This window comes from Protomyctophum bolini (genome assembly GCF_963924005.1).
Source record: "Protomyctophum bolini genome assembly, chromosome: 18".
NCBI lineage: Eukaryota > Metazoa > Chordata > Actinopteri > Myctophiformes > Myctophidae > Protomyctophum > Protomyctophum bolini.
Window position 1 is genome coordinate 19,368,927 of NC_137879.1, and position 21,159 is coordinate 19,390,085.

General features: G+C 41.1%; 2 protein-coding genes across 6 annotated transcripts; one reads left to right on the forward strand and one right to left on the reverse strand.

Annotated features, from left to right (window-relative positions):
• Positions 1-643: 643 nt before the first annotated feature.
• luc7l (LUC7-like) lies at positions 644-10,174 on the reverse strand. 4 transcript variants are annotated; one of them, XM_080789838.1, is made up of 12 exons: positions 9,950-10,089; positions 8,809-8,879; positions 8,422-8,504; positions 7,524-7,618; positions 7,080-7,178; positions 6,877-6,987; positions 5,231-5,374; positions 4,895-5,071; positions 4,533-4,621; positions 4,265-4,294; positions 3,234-3,401; positions 644-1,899 (listed from the first exon to the last, which is right to left on the reverse strand). In XM_080789838.1, exons 1-12 carry the CDS (start codon positions 9,950-9,952, stop codon positions 1,770-1,772), a joined length of 1,200 nt encoding a protein of 399 aa, XP_080645964.1. In that variant the 5' UTR covers positions 9,953-10,089; the 3' UTR covers positions 644-1,769. The 4 variants fall into 4 exon arrangements, with proteins under 4 accessions (XP_080645964.1, XP_080645967.1, XP_080645966.1 ...); XM_080789841.1 differs by lacking the exon at positions 8,422-8,504 and having other exon boundaries at positions 9,950-10,174; XM_080789840.1 differs by having other exon boundaries at positions 8,398-8,879; positions 9,950-10,028.
• A 644-nt stretch (positions 10,175-10,818) lies between these two features.
• On the forward strand, positions 10,819-19,370 carry fam234a (family with sequence similarity 234 member A). Of its 2 annotated transcripts, XM_080788625.1 has the most exons (13): positions 10,819-10,979; positions 11,662-11,951; positions 12,455-12,565; positions 12,760-12,942; positions 13,712-13,836; positions 14,376-14,508; positions 14,732-14,864; positions 14,966-15,022; positions 16,157-16,300; positions 16,409-16,490; positions 16,825-16,977; positions 17,206-17,308; positions 17,876-19,370. In XM_080788625.1, the coding sequence occupies exons 2-13, from the start codon at positions 11,678-11,680 to the stop codon at positions 18,085-18,087; spliced, it is 1,710 nt and encodes a 569-aa protein (XP_080644751.1). In that variant the 5' UTR covers positions 10,819-10,979; positions 11,662-11,677; the 3' UTR covers positions 18,088-19,370. The 2 variants fall into 2 exon arrangements, with proteins under 2 accessions (XP_080644751.1, XP_080644752.1); XM_080788626.1 differs by lacking the exon at positions 14,966-15,022.
• The last annotated feature ends 1,789 nt before the right edge of the window (positions 19,371-21,159 follow it).

A 21,159-nucleotide genomic window follows, 5' to 3' on the forward strand; every position in this document is an offset into this window, starting at 1 on the left:
CGATTTTGTAACCCATTTTTCACCCCTGTGTCAATCATCTAATAATGTGATCCTGGGCTCTACACACCCTCCACCAACCTAGTCCCCATATATGGGGGACACGGGGAGAGCAACGGACTTGAACTCATGCTTCCTTCATGCCTGAGTGTCCGAGTTGCTCCTTTACACCTGACAGGGGGGAGTTTCCCTGGTTGGACGTAGCGCGTGGAAGGAACACGTTATTCCAACCAGTTCCTTTCCCCTCCAAGATGGTTTCTTAGAGCAATACTGTCTAGTATTGGACAGAGCGGTTCCCGTGGGTCCTCTACAGCGGTGCCCATTGGGCACTGGCCTACTTGGAACAATGCAAGTTGGAAATACATGCACCACACAGATATTATGCGTTGGAGCCTCTACAGCGGTGCCCGTTGGGCACTGGCCTACTTGGAACGATGCAAGTTGGAAATGCATGAATCACCCAGATATGTCTGTCTCCCATTTATGCACATATAGAGTTCTTTGTAGTTTATTCAAAACTACATTGACCCTCAGGGAATTTTGTTAGTTATTGTAGTTAATTATTTTCCTTCCAGGTAATTTTCTTCAAACAAGTGAGTCCTGTGGCAAGAAATGGCATGAACAGTAAAAATTAAAAGGCTGGCTTTTTATTGAGTCTTCAAATAAAGTATTCCAGCAAACAAGTCTACAGAGTTCACACATTAGGTCAAGAAATGCATTGATTACATTTTTCATACATTTTTGGGTAGGCCGACACGTTTTTATTGAATAAATTGCACAAGCCATTCCAATTAGTTTGAATATAGGAAATGACTAAAGTAGCAGGTGTTTTTAATAAGATTTCAAAGATGGGGATTTTCTTTTATGACAAGGAGAGCAAATAATTTCTCAACCCACTTATCACATTCCATGGCTAACATGTTATAATACAAATTTCTGAAAAGGGACAAATTGTAGGAAGAAGAGTCTGCCACCATTTCCTAGAAAATAGTTTCAAGCCCCATACTAAACTGGCCGAACTCTCAAGGAAACATTCTCTTCAGAACCAGCAACCGGGATTCCTTTACATTTTCTAAAAACAAATGGGGCTTCACTAAAATAACATAATTGAAACAAAATATAAGTGGACATTGGAGATCTGCAGTCTCAATTTGCATGTGGACATTCAAGCCATGCAGTGCGGTTTCAACTGCTCCATGACACACTGATGAAATAAATGGGCCATAATAAAAACCATGTTCTATAAGCCAATTCAGATACATGATAATCAGGATAACAAAACAACATTTACAGACGAGTGGTTCTGTATCAAAAAGATAATGGATCATGGACGTTTTAAAGGTCTCTCCAATAGCCAATGGGTTAACGCTTACTCCAAGACAAATCTCAATATTTCGAATTGGCTTCAGGGCAGGGTACTTTCACAAATAAAAGACATAGCATGTACTGAATATAAACCAGCCCCCGATTCACAGATGTGTGGGCATTATGTTACATTTCACCATCGACTAACCCTCAAACGATAACCCTCATTATACTGTATATCCGGATGCTAAATAGAAGGCATATAATATTTCAAGTGATGCAGTAAATTACCGTAAGTATACAAAGATTTGACTGGAGTCGCAGTCAAAGAAAAGAACAAACAAAATGGGGGTCAAGTTATACAATAACAGTCTGCAATATAAAGTTATCATTCAAAGAGATGCGTGGATGGATAGATATACAGGTATGTATGTGAGAGACAGGTGGTGGTTTAGGTGGATGGAGTTTTAGAGGTCTCCTGCATCCTTATCATCCGTCCGGCGAGAGTCTGACCTGCCGTTCACGCTATCCTTCCGGTCGCGGTCAGGCTCCCTGGATGACCTGTCTCTGGAAGAGCGGTCTCGGTCCTTGGATGACCTGAGAAAAGGTATTGATAAAAAATACGAACAAAAAATATGAAAACATCCGTGTCATCCGTGGCTATTCAAAAATAACTTTTTTAACTCAAATCTTTACTTCTGGAGGTCCCTGGAACAAAATATTCAGGTGGTACTTCATTAGACCCCTTGGTGTGGTTGTTATGTGCAATGATGTCAAAACAAATGCTATAGTGACACTTTTTATCATTTTTATCCCACGATTTTGCAACCCATTTTCTTCACCCAGTGTCAATTATCTAATGTAATCGGTAATCCTGGGCACTACACTTCCTGGGGGGGCAACGGACTGACCTCATGCTTCCTTCTGTGCATGAGAAGTTCAAGCTGCTTCTTTTCACCTGACAGAGGAGAGTTTCCCCGGTTGGAAAGATCATGTTATTCCGACCAGTTCCTTTCCCCTCCATCAGGCACCCCGGCTGGCCAGGGCTAGGTAGTTTAGAGACTAGGATTACGGCATGTTTTTGTGAGGGTACCTACACGGGGAGAACATGCAAACTCCACACAGAAAGGCCCTTTCCCCATCCCCCCCTCGGGTAAAGAGGAGAGAACACGCCCCCATTCCTTCAAATAGAAGCTCTGGGGTGCCGGAAAGACATGGTAATGGAAAGACCCCCCGGAAACAATCCGGGAAAAGAAACATTTAGAGAAATATTTTGCTAGCTTACCTTGGTCTCGAGACTATTATATCACTAGAAGCTCCAAAGCGTTCATATTTTGAACGAGAGGCATGTTGAAGTCAGAAATGATGCGCTTAGTATATCCATCAGATCAAAACTACGGAGAGCGCCCTAAATGAACAGGTACGACGCATTCTTTCTGCCGCGCTAACAGCTAATCGAACAAGCGAAGCACGGCGGACGAGAGTCGGACTGAAAAAGAATCTGAATATTCTCTCCTCGCATTGAGGATCCGCTAGGACGTGTACACACGTCCAATGCATCCCTCGATTTGATTCCCTAGGACGTCGGATGAACGGAAACGGTTAATTAATTGGTGGGCATGTCCACATAAAAACGACATTTTAATTTTAAATTGGGCTAAGGTCTGAATGGGTTAAAGAAACTGTCTGTGTGTATTATTTTTTTAAAGGTTGCAACACATGATTTTGAGAATTGATTACTCTGACAATTATTTAATGCATGGCAGTGGTGCCGAATATTTACAACAATAGAACTTTAATATATTATTTATTTTCTTAATCGAATTAATCAGCCCCAACAATAGTCTCTATACAGGTATATGGATGAGAGTAGGAGAGAAATCTCACTGCAATGAACATGAGACAGTTTTGCTTGTGCGAGTGTCTTTTACTTGTTTCTGGAGTCATGGGTGTGGCTTTGGTGGCGGCTTTGGCTCCGGGAGCGTGAGCGACTGCGGTGGCGTCGCCTTCTCTCCCTCTCCTTGGAGCGTGAAAGGGAGCGGCGTCTGTCCCGTGACGAGGAGCGCGAGCGTCTCTTCTGCCGGTCACGTGAACGAGACCTGAGAAAAGAGCACCTGTTATTATTTAGCACTGGAATTTGTATCCATATTTTTGTGTATGGAAACCACAAAATATAAGCTGGAGATTGAAATCACAGTGGAGCATTTGAATGAAGAGTCTTTAGGCACAGTTATTTATTGAATTAAATATTTTGGCTGACATTACACTACAGTTACTGAGCATTGCTGCTTCTCTTTTGTAAAAAAAAACAATGTTTTGTTTCTCTTGACAATGACAATCACTAGTATCAAACATGTTGTCGTCTATATATTCTGCCAAATTTCTCTCTCCTTCATACTTTCACATGAAACTTCATTAAAAGTCACTTCAGCTTAATGGGAAACTTATATAAATATAATTACATTTTTGTTTTCTAAAGTTGTCAATCAGATGTATTTGTTTGCAATTACACAAATTGTCCATGGGATGGAGACATACACCTCTACAAAGTCCCATACAATAGCCTGTCACCATGATTAGCCATGTGACACTACCACATTATTCTACTATACTACACTAAAGCTGTATTTATCCATGATTTAGCATTAATCCAGATGATATAGTAGCATAATAGCATTTAATAACGTAGCCGTTTGGTCAATACATTCTAGCATCTATATTCATTAGTATCTTAAGACCCTAATGGTCAGACCATGAACCCAGTTATACTATATTTCTCAAATGTTATGACGTACGACAAAATATAGAATATGAGCCTAATCAATTTACTCAATTATAAAACAAGAAGAAAATATTTGATAGTTGCAACCAAACAAGTTGACAAGATGGCGTATCTCTCTTCACCACTGACACTGCTACAAATGATTTAACTGTGTTAGATAGTTATGGGGAATGTACTAACCTTTTCTGCTCTTTGCTGCTTGATCTTGTACTGTGAAAAGAAAAGAAAAAAAAAGATTACATTAATTTGCCAGTAAACCATTCAACACACTCAGTAATACCAGACGTTAAACCAGGACATCCATATGAAACTCTGCTGTAATATTACGGCTTCACCTATAATTGCCATTTTTGGTACATTTTGTTGTGGTTCAAAGCACCATGCTCACTTACATTAGAAATCTAGCGGTATATAAATAAATAGTGTTCATAAAATGTGTTGTACCCACCTCTTCTTCAATTTCTCCTCTTTCTCCCTCTCTTCTCTCCTCTTCAGGCGGTCCTGGTTTCTCTGCTCCTGCTTTACCAGCACAGTTTTCTGTTCCAAGATGCAGAAACAGTGATGGTTGGTTGGTTCAGATATCAAGCTGTACGTTTGATCGTGTGTACATACCCACCATTACCCAGACTTCAGAGAACACTCCTTTAAATTTATGTTTATGATGAACCAACTCATTACACCTTTTTACTAATTTAACCATCCTACGGCAAGTAAATGAGTACAACAGTAGTCGTAGTAGCCATTGAAGTAGTAAGAATCTTTGATCCCCGACAACAAAAAGATGTGGGGACATGCTAGACTAGAGCATACCTTCAGCGCATCCAGTTTCTCTCTGATCTGAATGAAGCCCAGGTGCAGTTTCCCACCAAAGTGGTCAGCCAGGCGACGGTCGTTGTCATGGAGACCCAGGTAGGCGGAGCAGACCTCACACACCCGCAATTTCTGCTGCTGGAAACTGGAAGCAGGCATGGAATTCCTGTACTCTTCCTGAGAGGGCATGGAAATTATAAGAGGTTACATTCGTTTGCACTTCAACATCCCCACAGCATGGAGGGGATGTCACTACAGAGACTAAAAGACTTGGCTTTTGTATACCAGCGTTGTACATAATAAGATCAGTTATGTTACTCCAGAGCACCCTCTCACCTCTGCATCCTTTTTTTTGGTGCGGACCTTCTCTACTTCCTGCAGGACCTTCTGGGCCTCTTCCACATTGCCTTCAGCACCCAGTTGCTCAGCCTTGGCTAGGAGCTTCCCGATCTCCTCATTCAGCTCGTGGACCTTCTCTGCCTGCAAAGTAAACAAAATGCCATGGGCAATTATTCATGAAATCCAGTTTTAACACATTTCAAGCAACACCATTTTCAATCAATACAATTCAATGCTTCTTTTACCAAACATTTAAAGAGGCAGATTTTATTTTATTTTTAAGATTAGTTTTTGGCCTTTATTGATAGTTATAACTTATTAGTGAAGACAGACAGGAAAGAGGGAGAGCGAGAAGGGGAGAGACATGCAGCAAAGGTCGTCATGAACAGGACTCGAACACAGGCCAGAGCCTATATGTGGCATGCACCTGGACCACTTGGCCAGCGGGCGCACTAACGGAAGAGAGATTGAACGAGATGAAAGCATTCTGACCTGAGATCAGATTCTAAAAATGTCTTCTACATCCTGAAAGTTTTCTGAAAAAGCTATGTTTCTTAAAATAGCAGACCTACAAGCTCGTAGCACGCCACTCGGTGGCACGCTATGACCTTTTAGATCTGCTATTTTTCAATAGCTAAAGCATAACATAATGCTAACACCAAAAGGGGTTCCCGCCCAAAATGGATTAAACATGTCTTGAGTCGGACTCCACCCAAGGACATTATGATTATGTGGTCAGCATAACTGGTTGAGCTACCAGGGCAGCTACAGTATATGCGACTACACCTAATTAACTGAAAGACATTGTGGTCCATTATTGCAGACGGGGGTACAAGATATAACTTGTATACCGGAGAGAAAGTCACAGAGAAAGACGTGGTTTGACGTCGTCCGTCTTCCAACAATAAGATTAGAGCATGCATTCTGAAAGAAAATAATCTGCACTCTGAACGTGAAAGACTGTGACAAGTACAAATTTAAGTTGACGATGAATTGTCACAAATAATTGATTAACGATGTAATTGTGTTTTTTTGCATTGAACATTACCATTTGTATTTCCATTTGCCTTTTAGGCTTTGTAATCACAAATTGCACAGTGCAGGTATGACAATTACAAATAACTTAAATATACAATGAAATCACTGACACATTTAATCGTTTTTTTATATTTTTCTCTTTCCAAAAAAAAAAGGAAATCTACAAAAATAGCGTAAATAGTTGATCTGTTATTTCTATAATTTTTTTAAATGTATGGACATTTTTCACCATGGAAACAATTGGCCATTATGCAAAAATGTGAGTCTCAAATAATTGTGATCAGGCGATTATGTAATAATCGAGACAGGCCTTTCAGCGTGTAAAGTAGTGCATAATCAAACTTTTTTGCGTGCTTTGCAGGGACACATCATACCTGCATACTTTGCATGATGATGGCCTGGAGTGAAATGCTGATCAAATGCTGTACCAAAAAAATCCATACTGCCCCACCTAATAATTGGGCTGATTTCCCATAATTAGCTAAAATTTAAAATGCAAATAAGAGTGTGGGTTTCACTTAACGTGTAGATTAGAAGACCATATTTATATCACACCCCAGACTGTTAGGGTTTTCTTGGGATTGCCTAGAAGTTACAACTCTTACCTTAGCAGCCACTTCAGCACTGATCTCTTCTTGGGTCTCAGCCAGACGTTTCTTCGCTAGTTCTGTCCTCCGGTCGCAGTCTGCGATAAAAGATTCCAAGTGATCCACCGCCTTAGGAGGGAAAACAAAAGAAAAAGAGAAGGTTAGATTCTGATACCACCATTTATATTTGGGGAGATAATTACTAATAGGACACTACTTACATCAAGCTCAAAGAACATATCCCTATCCTTGGAGGCAATTTCATAATCTGCCCGAAGTGCCAGGTCGTGGATCTTTGAGCACTCTCCCAGGTCCATACGCTATCAACATGTGTAGTGTACACACACGAAAAAACAGACAATTACAAAACACAATTGGGAAAGCTATGTGCTGGAAAACGACTTCAGAAATTATTCACATCATTTACAACAAAATATTCTGTTGCACTTTTGTGATAATTTCCTCCCACACAATAAATCTATTGATTCTCCTGGCTATAACCAAACAAGTAAGGCATGCATGAGTGCTGTATACAAACAAGTCTGTAGCATACTGTTTTTTTTAGGTCACATTTGAGATCCATTGACCTCAAATGTCCAACATCTTTCAGAAGGTTAATTTCAATAAGCATATTCAGACCTCAGTGTTTGCTTACTAGTACTTACAGTTCCAGACAGGATGTCATGAGGACAGCAGTTCAGAAGATGGCTTTTGCAGACCCGCTCGTCTGAGAACTTGACCCTCTGACGCGTCTCGTCCCCTGAAACAGTCCAAAAACAGCAGATGAGAATGACCTCACATACTTGGTAGTAGGAGCGAGGTATCCAATGATTTCTAGTCTGTTACTGTGCTCGGACTACGGCAAAGGGGCAGAAATGTTTAAATGTGACTAACACTTATATTTTAAGATCTTCTGTCCACCGCATAGGTGAAAATCCATACACTGGGTGTGGGTGTCATGTCTGAATGAAAGGTTCCACGATAGAGGAAATTTACACTTGCATTACAATGTACCGTCAGTAACAAACCAACCGTTTCTGCTAGCCTACATCGGACTACTAATGATGTCAGTAATGTGACCACTGACCAGCTTACGTTAGGCAGATGGCCATACTGGACCTGGTCTAGGATATTGCCTGACAGTCTTGGTGCTTACCTCAGCCAAGCCTCTCTTCATAAATAATGTGTAACATTAGAGCCTCTACTACTAAGTTTAGCATGTGGCCATGTGAGAACAGTTGAACATTACAGAATTAGGCTTGGGATCAAGTAGATAGATTCTAAATCACAGTATGGGAACATCACTGACAAATTAACAACAGTGTGGCTCTGTCTGTGACGTATATCAATGGAATCTTTATGCAACAGCTGTAACTTTGACTAGATGGAGGGGAAAAAGACCTTGTTTATAGAAAATGTGTAAGAGGTGTAAACATTCCAGAAAATTTCCTCCAGCCAAGTCAGTCCTTTACTGATATGGAACATTGAAAAGAAAACAAATATGAATAAAACCAAGGAAAAAAGTTAGTTTATACACACTGCGATCTGCACCATATACTGTACCCATCTGCATCTTCAAGACCTCAGCTGCAGATATTAAACCCGCTGTAGGAAAGTATAAATGGGAACAGTTTTCTTGCCCATACCTGTGGTAAGAAGTTGGGAGTCATACACAAGTCAGATTGTAAATGATCTGTGCAAAGTTTTTTTTTTTTTTTGATTGATGGCTAATATTTTCCTTTGAAAACAGACGTCTAAAAGGAACAGTGAACTGCTCCTGTTCAGCGCGACCAGACGTCATAGCTCAGGCTGCATACACTACTCCAAATTGTAATTCTAGTGCCACTAGCCATTTGTGAGATATGAAATATAGACTACAAAAACTTCCGGAAGGCAAACATATTGTTTGGATATTCATCATAACAGCTTTAAAAATCATGTGTGACTCACGGCTCGATGAACATGAGGCTTTTCTGCAACTCCTTTGCAGATTGATGTAGGCTGGCAAAGATACACTGAACCTTTATGAATAAAATAAAGGGGCCACAATTGTTCAGTTTGTATGCAACATATGCATGGGAAGAATTTAATATTATTCTCAACACACATACACCCACAAACGCACAACACAAACTTGCATACTCTAATGAACTAATCTTAGCTTACTGAAGAGTATTTCTCATCAATCTCTTGTTTTCAAGTGGGTTGGGCTATTAATAAAGTTTGACTTGCTCATGACCAGAGACTTGACAGCTGTATCTGTCTTTTAATGTTTGTATCCAAATAGCTGCTATAAGCAATTTCTGGATTTCATATACAATGAAATAAACCATGACCAGTTGACCATTATGTTAATATACGAATATACATAGTATATATATTGTTTTCACTGTGATCACTGATCAGGCAGGGCTGCCAGATGTGCGACAATTTACACTGCAAAATAAATATAAAAAGCCCAATGCACGATCATTTTGTCATATCACAAAAAGTCTGAATTGCATGAGTACCGATTCCCTTCCTGCTGATTCTGGGTCCGGTTTGGCCTTTCACAATAAGTCGGTCAATGTGACGGTTGTAACCATTGTGACCTGCATAGATTCCAAGGTTTCAAGTTCAAACATGATATACATTCAACTTCTGTTTAGAGCTTCTATCCCGGACAGTTGGCCATCTTTTTAAGAAGTCAGTGTCATATCATTTAAATTAAGCAGAGTCGCCTGCCGAAAATAGGAATTGTAAGTTTCCTTTACTATCGGATCCTTCGGTGTACAGAACCTCTCATTTGTTGTAGCGCTATCGGCGACTCGGATGGGAGGCTTATCTTATTACAAGCTGCTTGCAGGCCGATACTAAACATCACTAGAAAAACAGTAAAAACTCAGTGCTAGCTATAATGGACACAAACATTAAATCCAAAACCCTGAAGAGAACTGGCTAATTGGATCATCAGACATTGAAACAGCCGTCTGAAGTCCATCCATTCATGCAATGTTTGTCCACCACACGCCAACACAAGCGAGCCTTTGCAATGGCTCCATCTTTGCTAAGTGGCTAGCGCAGCTAGCACCGTGCTGCAACAACAACTCACCATCCCTCGCAGTTCCCATGAGTTGGTCGAGCAAAGCTCTCATTTGAGCCTGTGCAGACATTGCCGCGGGGTCTTACTCCGACGCGAAGAAATTCAAGATGCCAACAATGGGTTTTTCCCCCCTCGTATTTTAAACTGTGTGAAACAGGTAAGAAGAATGTTTTACTCCTCCAAGGGACAGCTGAACGTTCGCAGCTCCTTGAAGCCAGCCAGGACTCTCCAGCTTCCGTTTGTTGAATTTAGGAAATGCATAGGGAAAATGACGTGACATCCTATTATGAAAATAAATCTCGTGTACCGTCAGATCACGCGAGATTACAACCTTTCTATTGAGCAGATACGGAAACTGTGTGTGTGTGCGTGTGTGTGTGTGTGTGTGTGTGTGTGCGTGCGCGCGCGCGCGCGCGCATTCATACGCGCCGCTCGCGTGTCAAAATGTAATAAAAACTGTTGAAAATGGGGAAAGTATATACAGTTGGAGGCATATATATAGAAAGCCTTTATATATAATTATCTATGGTTGGAGGGGGTACAGTATTTTGTAAACAGTTATTTCACATTGCGTAGTTAATAGTTATATACATGTTATACAGGGTATAGGCCTACAGCTTTTCTTTAAAACAAATAGCAGCCTTTTTTTGCAGTCACTTTGAGATAAATAGCAGCATTTTTCTCAAGACTATTTTAAATACCGTAGTATACAAACTCCTCAAAGCCGACCCGAGATAAAATACTAGCCAGGTTTCACCTGGCAACCCCACCCCCCTTCAGATTTAAGATGTGTTTAATGTTTTTAAAAGGTATCAGCTCTGTTTTACATGTGCAAGAAGTCACCGGATACGGTAGGCGGTCCACTGCACCGCGTCACGCGGTGTTTGTTTTGTTTACGCATCATGATCTGAGCCTGAGCTTCAAGCTCGAAGCTTGACAGTGGAGTAGGTTAGGTATTTGGCAGCTGTTTGTACGTAGGCCTGCTGGCTACTGGCTAGCCTTTGTAGCTTGCCACAAAGGACGACTGTGGGGAAATAAAGTAAGTGAACATATGATTTTTAAGTTGAATTGGCGGAGATTTGGATCCCAGCCAATATTTGCGCTGTTCATGCTCATTTCATCTGTTGAATAAGTTAGTTGCAAAATTAGCTTGCTAACATAGCTAGCTAACCATCACCAAGTTTGTTAATCAGGCGAGTGTCAGTGGTCTTGGTCTACTGTACGTGAAAATATTTAAGTAATTTAGGTGGTAGAAATGTATTCGAGAGCCATAGGCAGCTGATTTGAGGGCGATGAATGGAGTGGGATACTGTCACTCCCCCCTGGCACTGGCAGCCTGGCTACAGAACAAATCATAGGTTTTGCTGGGACATGAGTGATAGTCATGGGTTGGTTGTTGTTTAGCTGAGAAATCTCTGGAGTCAGTGCTGGCACGTCTGAATAGGCTTCAAAACCACAAAGACTAGTGCAGTAGAACTAGCTGGATCTGCCACTGCTGTGATTTAGTATTTCCATGAATGCCAGTTATCACCAAAGGCTGGCATAGTGTGCATGGGTTTGTGGTCTTGAATAGAACTGACATGTTTTAACAGACTCCTTTTAGTGCTGCCATTCATAACCGTCAGCATTTATTCAGCGCAGAAGATGGTGATGATTTTATTATTAATGTTTTATTCTTGCACGCTAACCTCCATCTTTACTTCTTATTCCATGACGAGAAGCTCCATAGGTTCCACTATGATGGAGACCACTGACCATGCCACAGAAGCCGACCCCCTGAAGAGGGGGCAGGATGGTGCAGAGGCTGGAATGGCACCATCAGCCACTGAGCTGAAGAAGAAGGGCTGCGGAAAAGGCTCAGGCTTTGCCAATTTAACCCATTGGAGGACTGCAATTTTCTTTCTGTCGCTGTTCCTCTGCCTGACCATCGTGTTTGCATTCTCCTTCATCATTCCTTGTCCTGTCAGACCGCAGTATCTCACAGCCTGGAACAGGACATTCCCCCAAGCAGGTGAGGAGACGTAGCAGAGAGGAATACCAGAACGCTCACCTCAAAACACAGTCGCCTCGGGCATACACAGCCGGCGTAACTGCTCAGGCTGGTATTCCTAAACCTCAGTAAACTATGCCTAAACGGTTAAACCTAACCTTATTCTTATTTCCTAACCTTATCCTCAGTAAAAACAAATAGTAAATGGTGCATTTATTTTATATAGCACTTTTATCCAAAGCGCTTTACATAGATTGTGCATTACATTTACCCTTGCAAGGCACATCTGGAGTAAGGGGTTCAGATTCTTGCTCAAAGACACCTTGACACTAACTCAAATATAAGAATACAAGAACCGCCCCACTGAGCAGTTGACGTGAGGTCGGTGGGGAATATTTTTTTAAGGCGAGCATTCCGGTTACCGCAGAGAGAGGTCTGCAGCCATACATACACCCAAACACTGTATTGTTGTACTGAAATGTGCTCTGCTTCCTCAGCTGATTGTACTCTGTTCTCCATTATAGCCACCTATGATTTCCTCGCCTTTGAAGATGCTAGCAAAGACAAAGTAATGGACATCCTGTTTGTCCGCAAGGACAGAGAAGGCAATCGGAATGTTACGTGTGCTGGCAAGGGTATGGGAATATTATTCTAATCGGAATGTTTGCACATACAAGAAATGTGTTGTTGAGTTTCTGGCATGGTCAGATTTAATAGACCCTAACATGATAAAAGGGTTATGAAGCAAAGAGGTAACCATTGGCCAACATATCTGTTGTATCAATAAGGCTACTGTGTGAAATTAATGTACACTCCTTTTATGTTTCAGATGTGGACTCGCCTTGTGTGTTTGTGACAGCGGTGTCGGGGACAGATGGAGAGACTTTGTGGGAGCTTCCGTTGGCACCTGAGTTCCACTGGGCGCAATGTGGTTTGGACATAGAGACAGACAGGGGCTGGCACTGCCTTGTGTCGCACTCTGATCAGCTCACAGCCATTGACAAACACACTGGTAAGAGACGAATTCTGCTGCCTGTGTCATTTATACTTAAACCAGTTGTTCTCAGTTGGTTTAGGTTATACACTAAGAATGGAATTTTGTGTCGACCAAGTCAGGAACCAGTTGTTTGTCCATTATTCTGTCAAAACATCTAATTGAGGAACAATGCTTTCAACAAATCTCCCACTACTCCTGTCATTGTATTTTAGGATGATTTAATCCTTAATCACCCACTGACTCAGTTCCACATGCCTCACTTCCTGCCACAAATATGTGTAGTCAGTCACCGTGACAGATATAATGATGAACTGCATCATTCTTGTTCAGCTGAAATTAGAAGAGGAGAAAAACAAGCACTTTCAGTCTGAATATTCAGTTTATTGGGTGCACGGATCACAAGATTATCGTTTTCAGTGTTGCACCCAGGTCCCCCCTATAAACCTGTCACAATTGTTGCATCTTTCATACACACTGATGAAGGCTTGATGCCGAAACGCGTCTGTGTTGATTTGTCTGATTGTCCGTGCTGCATGATGAATTAAAAGTACCAGAAGGACTTCGGAGTGCTGGGTATTTCTTGTGCTGTTATGTTTCCTGATACTATCTTGATCATGGTCAGGCCATTCTATCTCTGACAAGCTCCCAACATTTAGAATTTTAAGGAAAGTTATAATAAATATTGCAAAGAACTCCTTAGATATTGTAAGTCACTGGTGATAACAGTGGTAGTTAAGTGCCTTGAATGAATGTAATGTAAATGTGCTGTCTCTGATTTGTATAGGTACTGTCAGGTGGCAACAGCCTCATCCTCCAGGGTTGAGCAGCACTCTGCCTGTTCTCAGTATCCCTGACCTGGATGGTGATGGTGTCAGGGATGTAGCTCTGGTGGCCCCTGGAGCCATGAAGGTTAACACCAATCATTTCTCTCATTAGAGCTAGTTATGACCATAGGGATTCTGCCAGACCACTTCAGTCTCTAGGCACACCACCAAGACTGAATTGGTCAGCACTGAGACTAAACGTCAGACTAAGTGTTTGCAATAAGAGCGTAATTGACCTGTAATATGCATATGTTTTGTTTTCACTATCACCAAGTGTGTATATTGTATCACTATTGAGATATTTGCATGACTATTCACGTATGACATTTATTTTGTTATTGTGCAGCCCCACCTGTGCAAGCACATTCCAGTAGCACTACATTGTTATATTTTCATTCTTCCACTTAATGTCTTTTTACTTATTTAGTTTTGTTTCAGTGTATTGTTTTGTTTTGTTTGTATTGTGTTGTATTTCAATTTAACATAATTATCATCCAATCTCTGGGAGTGCCTGGATCTGTGAAATCGCAAAGCATTGAGGACACTGGACAGTGTCTTCTGTCAGAGTATAAAACAACAGAAAAGCATCCATTCAGTATTAACTGTCTCTTGTCATGCCTGCAGACACGGCTGCTGATCCTTTCAGGGCAGACAGGGACCCAGGTTGGATCTGAGGTGCTTCTTGATTCAGCAGAGACCGACAGACATCTTCTGCACTCCACTGCCAAAGGTTCTCACTATGTACTGTTTCAGAGAGGTTAGTGTCTGGCTGTCTGCTGGCAATTTAGTTCTGTTTTCCTAGGAAACAAATGAAAATCCCAACAATTACATTATGCTTTTTGCTTTTGATTTTCATTCATTTTGTGACAATTTGTATCTTGATTAGAATTCAACTGATTACAGTCTCCATTTCGACCATTGTGTAATAATGTTTGTATACAGTTGATGGCAGTATTGAGTTGTCCTGTATTTGCTCTCAGATACCGGCTTGTATGGCCTGGCCCTTTGGAGGATTGCTGCCAAGGCTAAAGCAGGCATAGAGACAGGCCTAAAAAAGGACCAACGCTGGGAAAGCAAAGCCAGTAACACCACTGGCCTTGTTCCTGTTTATGAGTAAGTAAGAGACTGTCACAAACCTCCATTAACCATAGCTTGTTTGATGTCTTTGTGTCTTTAGCCAGAGGCTTGTGTTGTTATCGTTGTTGTTTTTTTAGAATCAAGAAACAAGACTCCAGATTCAAGAAGGTTTTATATGTCACTCACTTATACAGGTAGTATAAGTAGCGAAATGTTGGTTCGGCATGTCCGCAAGACTGCAAAAACAGCAGCATGAAATACAAAGAGATAATACTGAGTTTCCAAGAAAAAAAAACTTAGGATAAACAAGGCAAAGCAGCAGTGATTTTTCAAATGGGCCCCAAAATAATTGGCAAAACATTAAATATAATTAAATATATATTTAAAAACAACAGGGTGCATTTTTTAGTTTTCATATTAATACCAATAAATACAAACTTAATGTATACTACGTTGGTTCTGTTGATCCAAGCTGGAACACAATAATTGGTTGATAAATGTTTATAAAATATACATAATAAAATGCACACAGCCCACCCATCTGACCATAGCAGCCAAATGGCACTTGGGGTTAAGTGGTCAGTACATTTTGAGTAGGCGCCCTGAAACCACTGATACTATATATAGAAATTGTGATAATACATTCCTATGCATCGTCAGTGCTGTGTGTGGTAAGGCATTATGCATCTATATTATAGAAAGCATGTTTACACCTTTACATTCGCTCCATTTTATTCATACATGCATTTCGGGTGTATGTTTACAGTCCGTTTCTTGCGTTGTGTAGTAAGGCTACACTAATATGACTATTACTATGCCAGTGGCTCTCAAACATTTTTGTGTCAAGAGCCTGTAGATCAGCTATTTTTGGTAGTCGAAATATAAACTAGGGTTGAAGTAGTTAAACTGATTTTTATTGAGGACCCCTGGGGGTCCCCAGACCCCACTTTTAGAACCACTGTGCTACACCACGTCCTTTGTCCTTTTAAAGGACAAAGAACTGGAGAAGCACTAGATAAATGCTTATTGACCCAACGACACACTGTAAAGTCCTCTGGTCCATTTGAGGCTCTGTTCCTCAAATTTTGTGGTGACCTGTTAATGTGCTGGTAGACTAACTAAAAGCTGGATGTAACGCAAATGCTTCTCTCTGTGCGTAAGATAGCAGTGCACCATGTTTGCTCCAGACCACACCTCATTTTACCAGCATGCCCATGGACGCTAGGCGCACGATCATTTGGTATTTGACAATGTGGGCGCTGTGTGTGTATAAAAAAATCACACCTAAACTGAGTGGTGCAACTGGTGGTGGTGGTTCTCTCTGTCAGGTCACGCTCAATGAGACATGTGCTGATGATGGGGAAAAAAGACGATCCATCCGACCTGCTGCTGGTGACTGCAGAGGAAGTGGTACTGATAGATGGAAGCAGTTTGCAGCCGCTGTGGAGGATGAATACCAGCGCAGTGCTGAGGTACAATAGTGGATTCCCTCTTTAAAAAACTTTGATGGGTTTTAATGAAATACATACTCACTACTCGAGATTAAGGGAAATTAATAAGATATCTTCTCATTTATTCAGGGAGCCCTCCTTTGGTCACTTCAACAAAGATGCGATTCTTGATATAGTGATTGAGGAGGACATCGGAAATGGCACAAAGAGGGTACGTTGGGTTTATTACTTTGACATGAACTCATTCACTGCTGGGTCAGAGACTGAGTGCCTGAGAGGAATAGCATGCATTATGTCCTACCAGTTAAACTCTTCACTGTCAGCTGCAGGCAAGTTATCTAGCACCCTCCCACATGACCAACTGTAGAGGTTAGCACTTAGCAGTGGCAGGGACTGCACTTGAGGGGAAAATTGGTAATAATTGGCCTAACAATGGTATTGGGTGGAAAAAGCTAGAAAAGAAAAGAAAAAAAAGGATATGGTAGAGCGGGTAGACAATCCGTGTGTGAATATGTCTTTAATACTTGTCTATAATCTTTAATTAGTTGGCGATTCTGGATGGGGCATCAGGTGGTGTGCTGTGGGAAGTCAAGCTGATGGCCAGTGCCAACTCCCCTAGACCAGCCTCCGTCAACACCATCAACTCCTTCTCTGTGTTCATGTTCTGGGGCATGATGCCATCAGAGACCAACACCTCTGTGAGTCTGTTATGGATTCCTCCTGGATTACACAGAAATGTTTCCAATCAGAATTTCTAGGATATTACATATCAAAGATTATAATTTATTAAAGTTATTACATTTATTATCATAATATCACGTTATGATTTCCTTATAGTTTTTTTCCATTAACATATAAATGAGATGTTTAGCATTTAATGGGTCATAGATTTTGCCTGACACTGACCTGTTTTTAATGTTCTCCAGATACCACTGAATGAGGACCGTCGATCCTACATGCTGCATCCACACTATTCAAAAGTCCTTCTAGAGTCAACCAATATCATGGACCACATCATTGCATTTAAAGGTGAGTTTGATTACTATGTGTTTTTTTTGTTTTTTTTAATTGATATTAACTCATTCTGGACGGGAACCCGTTTTGGTGTTTTAACTAAGCATTATGTTATACTTTAGCTATTGAAAAATAGCTCTTTTTGAAAAATCGTGAAAATTTGGCACAAATCAGTGTCTTCCAATTCGTCCAATGATCCATGGGTCGGCGGTCCGAATCCCGGCTCCTCCTGTCCACATGTCGAAGTGTCCTTGGGCAAGACACTGAACCCTACTTTGCCTCCAATGAGTTGGTCGGTGTGAGCTTGCCACCATTGGTGTGGGAAGTGAGGACACTGGCGCCGCTTCACCTCCCAATGTATGAATGAATGAACCATTGTAAAGCGCTTTGTGCATTTGGAAAAGCACTATAAAAATGCAATTCATTATTGCCTCCTGAGCCACTGCCGCCCCTGTACACACCCAGCACATAGTCATGCATAGTCTACACACTACTGTGGCAAATACCTTGCTCGACTGTTGACCATGTGCTGTGTGTGTACCGTATGTATAAAGTACAATATTTTATCTGTCCTTATCTCAGCTACATTGTTGGAGCGTGGGCGCCATGCCTGCTACATCCTGCTGACGGGTCCACCTGGTGAGGGAGCGGAGGGCACTGTGACCCTCAGTAAGAGGAAGCTGAAGCAGGACGTCCCCAACAGCAGGGTACTACGCATTGGCACCGGGAGCAGCTCAGAGAGCAACGACGAAATTAAAGAGGTCTTCAACAGACTCCGCTTCAGTGACGACTGACAGCACCACTGTTTACATGTACCACACATCCATTCATGTGGCAACCAAAATAGCGTAGTAGCTATTTTGACATTGAACATAACAAAACATGACTGTACATGACTGCCTTAAAACTGCTGTCAACCAAACCAATTCCTTTGTTGTTTAACATGCTCAAGTTGACCTGAAATTAGAATATGACTTTGGGCACCCGGTGGATCACCGAGTAAGAGTGCATACCACATAAATAAGGCTATACTCCTTCCCGCAGCTGTCCCTGGTTCAAAGCTGACCCGACCCGGGGCACTTTTCTGCATGTCAACCCCACACTCTCTGGCACCTTTCTCACTGTCCAAAATAATGCAAGATAATAAGGAAATTGGAATAGTATTTGTCAGGCATTAGTGCTTCATAGCATGCTGAATGTAGACATGCTGTTTTTAGGTCAACCTTATCTATTTTACTTTTTGAAGCACTAGACAACGCTATGGTGTCAGTGCTCAGAATGCCTTCTGACAATCACTTCACCGACTGCTGAAACTACACATCATTTGTTGAGATGACTTGATTTGCTTTATTGTTTCTTGCACTTTTGAGCGTAAATGCTCTGTCGGCAACACGTGTCTCTGAGAGAATAATATGAATATATGGATCTATGCAACTGATAGTTGCACTATGCTTTAAAAGGCAGCCAAATCACGCCAGTACACAATGTCACTGTTCATAGTACACAATGTCACTGATCATGTGTGTTACAAGTAAGTTACGGCACCCTTAATGCACCCTTAAGTACACAAATAAGGGCTATAGTTTTATATTGGGTGGATTTCCTGGGACTAGACATAATGAGATTAAATTAGATGGTAGTAAATGTTAACTGATTGTTGGTATAATGGTACCAGAGGTTCATCATTGTGTATACAACTGAGTTGCATGTTTTTTATGGATTTTACATTCAGAGAAATGGTAGCCTTATACTGTAGAGGGTACTGTAGACTAGAGAATATAAGGTACTTCCTTAATCCAAGATGCTGTAACTAAGTATTTTGATGAACACTGTCAGAACTTCAAAACATGCTGAGTTATGCCTAAACAGCTCCTTCTAAAGGTTGGTCTGTTTTCTTACCCTTGAACATGCTTTTAAAATTGTGTGGGGTATTTTTTTTAATATATATTTTGGCATATATTAATATATTGAACCTGTGGAACAGGCTCACCAGCTGTACCTGTCTTTTCCTTCTGTTTTGACTAGATTTCTGTTTGAATTTTGGCAATAAATGAACTAATGTTACATGGTGGTTGAACTGGTGTCCAACTTGTAGATGTTATTAACTGTGCATCTAGTCTGGGTCCGCCCTGCATAAAGCATGCTGTAGTGCTTTCCCCGCGAAGATGAAGATATCTTCTACCCACACAGCTGTGTGGCTATTGCCACGACAGAGCCTGCAGGTAGGAATGTCAAGGTTACGTTGTCTTCCAGTTGTCATTGAGGGCAACTTCCTCCATCTTTTTGTGGCAACACAAACATTAAATCTCATTGACAATGAAAGGATGTGGACGAGCAAATCGACTTTTCTAAACACTGCATCTGTTTTAATTCAGCTCGGGGCTGAATATATATATAACATTAAATACATTGAATATTTTTTTAACATTGTATCATGGTTAAAAGATAAGTTTAAACAAATTAAATTCATGTACTGTATATAATTATTTTTATTGGATGATGTACGATGATAAGAGCCATATTACTGTTTTTGCATTATCTATTTGAGGGGCGCTCTCCCCTCCAATGTGTGGCTTTCAGAAATTACGTCGTGGCAGCCAAGTTATGGACTTTTGTTTGTTTAGACTCAGAGCAAACATAGGGTGCCAAGTTTATGGACTTTTAATGTTTGTTTCGTTTAAACAGAGTAAGATGTTTGTATAAAGGAGTGATGCGCCCCTCACTTAACAAAAGTGTGATTTTTACTTCCTTAATCCAAGATTCTGTAGCTATAATTATTATATTATGATGCACATGTCAGAACTTCAAAACATGCTGGGGTTATGCCTAAACAGCTCTTTCTAAAGATTGGTCTGTTTTATTTTGAACATGCTTTTTAATATATTTAGCCATATATTAATATGAATCTGTGGAACAGGCTCAGGAAATTGCGGAAATGCGGAAATGGAAATTTGCGGAAATGGTGGAAATGGAAATTGCGGAAATGGAAATTGAGGAAATTGCGGAAATGGAAATTGCGGAAATTGCAGAAATGGAAATTGCGGAAATTGCGGAAATGGTGGAAATGGAAATTGCGGAAATGGAAATTGAGGAAATTGCGGAAATGGAAATTGCGGAAATGGAAATTGCGGAAATTGCGGAAATTGCTCTTCACTTATAGCTATCTATTTTCAGGTAGATTGTTTTATTTTACTCAGTCAGCCATATCACTACTCATTTTTTTTCATGAAAAAGGTCATAGCTGGGTAATCTATTTTCAGGCAAATTGTGTTTATTGTATTTTATTTTACTCAGCCATAACAATTTATTTTCTGTTAACCAACTTGCTGGCTGGCAGGCAGGCAGACAGCTACTCATAGACAGGCAGACAGACAGACAGCTACTCATGGAGAATTGGACAGGCAGGCAGTCAGACAGCTACTCATAGACAGGCAGACAGACAGCTACTCATGGAGAATTGGACAGGCAGGCAGACAGCTACTCATGGACAATTGGACAGGCAGGAAGGCAGACAGCTACTCATAGACAGACAGACAGCTACTCATGGACAATTGGACAGGCAGGAAGGCAGACAGCTACTCATAGATGCAGACAGACAGCTACTCATAGACAATTGGGCAGGCAGGCAGACAGCTACTCATAGACAGACAGACAGCTACTCATGGACAATTGGACAGGCAGGAAGGCAGACAGCTACTCATAGACAGGCAGACAGACAGCTACTCATGGACAATTAGGCAGGCAGGCAGACAGCTACTCATAGACAGGCAGACAGACAACTACTCATGGACAATTAGGCAGGCAGGCAGACAGCTACTCAGACAGGCAGACAGACAGCTACTCATGGACAATTGGACAGGCAGGCA